We start from the raw sequence: 4,222 nt of genomic DNA on the forward strand, positions 1-4,222 counted from the left end.
CGACCTGTTGCGCGCGCATGCTTTGTAGTTACGAGTTGTGCTGCTAGGTGGTGTTAGCTGGGGGTCTCCCGCGACTGTTAGTGAGCTAGCGTCAGTCTGAGTTAAGTGGTTTGTCTCTGGTGCTCTGTTGTGTGCGTTCCTGTTTCAACCCTTTGGCGATTAGTGAGATGGCCGACCAGAAGGAACAAAGAGTGTGCGTGAAATTTTGCTTTCTGTTAGGGAAAACTGCACTTCACTCTTCAAGTCGCAGCAAACATTCACGCGGTTTTCTCTTTGGTCATCACCGAGCAAGCAAGGAACAAATTTTGCAGACACCCGTCTCATGTGCAAACCTTCGGTTAAAATTCGCTGGACCGTGCTCCATGAGATGTTCGTTTCCTCAGAAAGTTGGTCAATGGTCTTTTGACGATCTTCATCAATTTCACGCACACTCTTTGTTCCTTCTGGTCGGCCATCTCACTAATCGCCAAAGGGTTGAAACAGGAACGCACACAACAGAGCACCAGAGACAAACCACTTAACTCAGACTGACGCTAGCTCACTAACAGTCGCGGGAGACCCCCAGCTAACACCACCTAGCAGCACAACTCGTAACTACAAAGCATGCGCGCGCAACAGGTCGTTTCCGGTTATTTTTGGATCCCCCCCCTCGTATCTTGATGGAATGACAAAATTTCAGAAGTGGTAAAGAACAAAAATGAAGTATGAAGAAATTGGTTTCAGCAAAGAAATTAAGAAAATGAGCAAAGATGAATAACATTAAATAATAAAGAAAGCAGTGTGAAAATGATCAAATTTACTAAAAGGGATTCATGGGAATGACTCCATGGATGATTTCAAGAACACACACACAGACATATAACCTACTGAAAACTGATTCCAGTATGATTTACAGACAAAAATGTTCTTGCAGAGCTGTATCTTCTGTGACATAATGCTGTACAGTCCAGTGAAAGATAAGCAGTGCTTCAGAGGAACATATCACCTCTGAAATATCAGTTCTCTCTCACTGAACTACATAAGGTTATATTCCTGATGACAGAACTTTACATTCACATGAGGATACCAAATTCAACGACTTTCTTGTTCCATTTATTGACTCCACTACTTGCCAATTATCCTGTTATTAGATTTATATGCTGATTACTAAAGATTATGCAGGTACAAATGCATACAAACACCTTACAAGACTGACTCATACACAGAACAAATGATAATTTTTTAAGATCTGATGCATCTAGACTGAAGATGATAGAAAGCTAACAATACCTGCTTTGCTGCATCTATAAGCCTTTCTTGGGCCACAAACTCATTATTCAATGTCTTGGCTTTGTTCAATTGCTCCTCCACAGTCTTTGGTTCTGCTCCAACAGGTTCTGAGAGAACTTTATTGGCTCTTGGTTCAGCTTCGCGCAACCATGCTCGAGCCTTGTCCAGTGCATCACGGTACTCCCGCTGGCGTCCCCCCACACCAGATAACCGATCTGACAATCCATTAGCACGAGAGAGCAAATCTCGATACTGTGCTGTAACTGCCAAAACTTCATTTCGTACAACAGAGTCCTGTGAAGGTTCAATGTGAGGTAGCCGCTGGGGTAGGCTTGTTCGGAATTCATTCAAAGATGTAAGGTATTCCTATAAGAGAAATGAAAGTAAGCTGCAAATAATTAACTGCAAAACTTACAAAACTCAGTGTGCAAACTTTTAACCAAGGAAAACAAAGTAATAAAAGAATCTACAGGGAATAAGCAAATTTTCCATGAAACAGAACCAGACTCAAATAATTTTCTATTCAAAAGAGATTTACAAGTTGAAATTTTTAAACTGAAGTAGAGTGCTTTTACAAAGTCAAAAGCTTTCTACACCTACCTGTTCATATCAAACTATGAAAAACTATCACATAAGAGTGAGAGAGTGTGAGAAAGACAGAATAAGGGATGGAAGTGAAGAGGTGAGAGGACTGAATAATAACATACTGTATATGAGAAAATGTTCACTTCTGTCACCCCCACACACCAAACATAACTTTCACATATAAGCGGAATTTAAGTGTTTTGCTAACTAGCAGCAAGTAATGCATACAGACTGATGTCAATAAACAACTAATATGAGAGTTTATTTAAAAACAATGGGAAATTTTCTGTATGTAAAACCAACAACAAACAATTATAAGTTTAAATCTGCACTGTTTTTATGACACAAATGTTATTAGCTCAGGACTATTTACAATGATAACTAGTTCTTGAATAACAAGGGTCTCCTGGACTCCAATGAGTTCAACATATTGTGGCATATTTGCCCCATGCAAGATCAGATGAGCCACAAAAACAGCCATTTCTAAGTAATACGCTCACCAACAATGGAACAGCAGGGTTATGCGACCTGTGTCTAGGCAACGGCTCAGTAAACACACTTCTACACAGGCACAATGATGTCACATTTCAACAGCACTCAGCTAACATGTGACTTGTTTTCTGTGTGGTCTGTACTACACATCAACAGAACTTTGTTTTCTCTGTTGTGTGCACAGAGCCTATATAATGAAGACCTGCTGTAATTTAGATTAGTGAGGAGTGCAGGAGAGTTTTTAGCTGAGTTCCCAGGTTCCAAGGTGGTTGAACAAGGAATGGCAAAACGATGTCATAGTGATTTGAAGTGCTAGTTTTTGTGTTGAGACCCGCTGCCACGAGATGACTAGTGCAGACTGGGAATCCTAGTGCATGTCCAACAGTGGACTGGAAAGTGTGTAAATCAGGAATACTGCTATATTAATTGTAATTAAGAGAGACTGTAACCGAAGTGATAACAAATATAAGCACCATTATTTTTGTCACCCGTACCCCCATACATGTGACAATATTTTGTGTGGACAGAGTGTAGTGGGTGGCGAGTGTTATTCACATCCCCACTCATGTATGCCCATAACCATCGAACATTCCAGACATCCTCCCTCTTCTTGCAACTTCCAGAAACTGAGTGTGCCTCATCTATTATGGACTATTCTAGAAATTCAACTTGTACAAAACCTTAGCCACATGGCAAGCAGAGGAAGTACAGTTGATACTGCACTTAACAGCAAAATCCATCGCTCATACGTGGTGAAACAGTACATGCTGTGAAAAGTATGTAGCGAGTTCTGGACTCTCACATGAAAGCTAGTAAATGTAAGAACAGAACAGTGTAATGGTGTAGAAGCGTAATAGTAGTAAACTAAAACAAACTGATGTCAAGATTTTGCCAAACCGTAAATAACTGCTACAGAACAAGATACATGTTATAACATGAATGAATTTCATGTGAAAATAAAATTACTTCTTGACGATAAACAAATCAAAGAAGATCAAAGGCAACAGGAATGGCTACTTACCAAATCAAGCATAATAAACAAATATGGTGTTGATGGTTTATGAAATCCAATATAATACAGAAAGGCGTGAACTAGTGTAAATGGAGTAGGAAAGACAGGGTGGAATTTATATGGATATATCACATCTTCATTTAAAAAAAAAAGGTCCAGTGTAGTGGTTAAAATTTTTACAGTATTTGAATTCTCCAGTTCTGTGAGGAAAATCTCTTAGACAACATCATAACCTATTCTTCCAAATTCCATGTTTGTTATCTTTGCCACATTACACAAGTCAAATATTAACTCTTTGACTGGCGCGAAGGGTATTTAAATCCCACCCCTGTCCTGGCAGGCCCTTTAAACCTTATGCCGCTAAAGTGCATGTAGTTACTTTTTCCTAAACAACTTCAACAAAAATTGGTTTTTAAAAACGAAATTTTTAGGAACTAATTAAAATACAATATTTTATGCAATAAATGCTTTTCCACACCTCTTTATTAGTTTTTCTTCGTGTGATAAACATTGTAACATGAAAGTTTGCAGAGAGCCACACCACAGCCTGCACACATGATACTTGTTTCTTTTCTAACCTTGTGCTTAGCACTCACGCGACATTTTCTCAGGGCACCATTCTTCTTATTGTTACTGTTAGGAACATGGACCATTTTGTGAATTTTCAAGCCACCCTCTAGACGATTTGCTGGCTCTTTCACTGGTGGTTTTATCAAGGTCGAGGGCGGAGGCGTGACTGCACTCTAGTCTGACCCAATAGATTCGTCATCCACTTCATTCCTTGACTTTTCTCCCTCTCCACACTGTTTGTTTGGTTCAGTCATTTTTCTACACAGTCCAATATAAAATCTTTGAATCTGTAAT

General features: G+C 39.4%; 1 protein-coding gene across 2 annotated transcripts in view; it reads right to left on the reverse strand.

Annotated features, from left to right (window-relative positions):
* The window catches only part of LOC111872086, a 402,164-nt gene that overhangs the window by 126,400 nt on the left and 271,542 nt on the right, over window positions 1–4,222 (reverse strand). For both annotated transcript variants that reach the window (XM_033754522.1, XM_033754523.1), the window contains one exon: window positions 1,270–1,635. In XM_033754522.1, the coding sequence (XP_033610413.1) occupies window positions 1,270–1,635 (366 nt within the window). The remainder of the gene's footprint in view (window positions 1–1,269; window positions 1,636–4,222) is intronic.

This window comes from Cryptotermes secundus, unplaced genomic scaffold (genome assembly GCF_002891405.2).
Source record: "Cryptotermes secundus unplaced genomic scaffold, Csec_1.0 scaffold356, whole genome shotgun sequence".
Taxonomy (NCBI): domain Eukaryota; kingdom Metazoa; phylum Arthropoda; class Insecta; order Blattodea; family Kalotermitidae; genus Cryptotermes; species Cryptotermes secundus.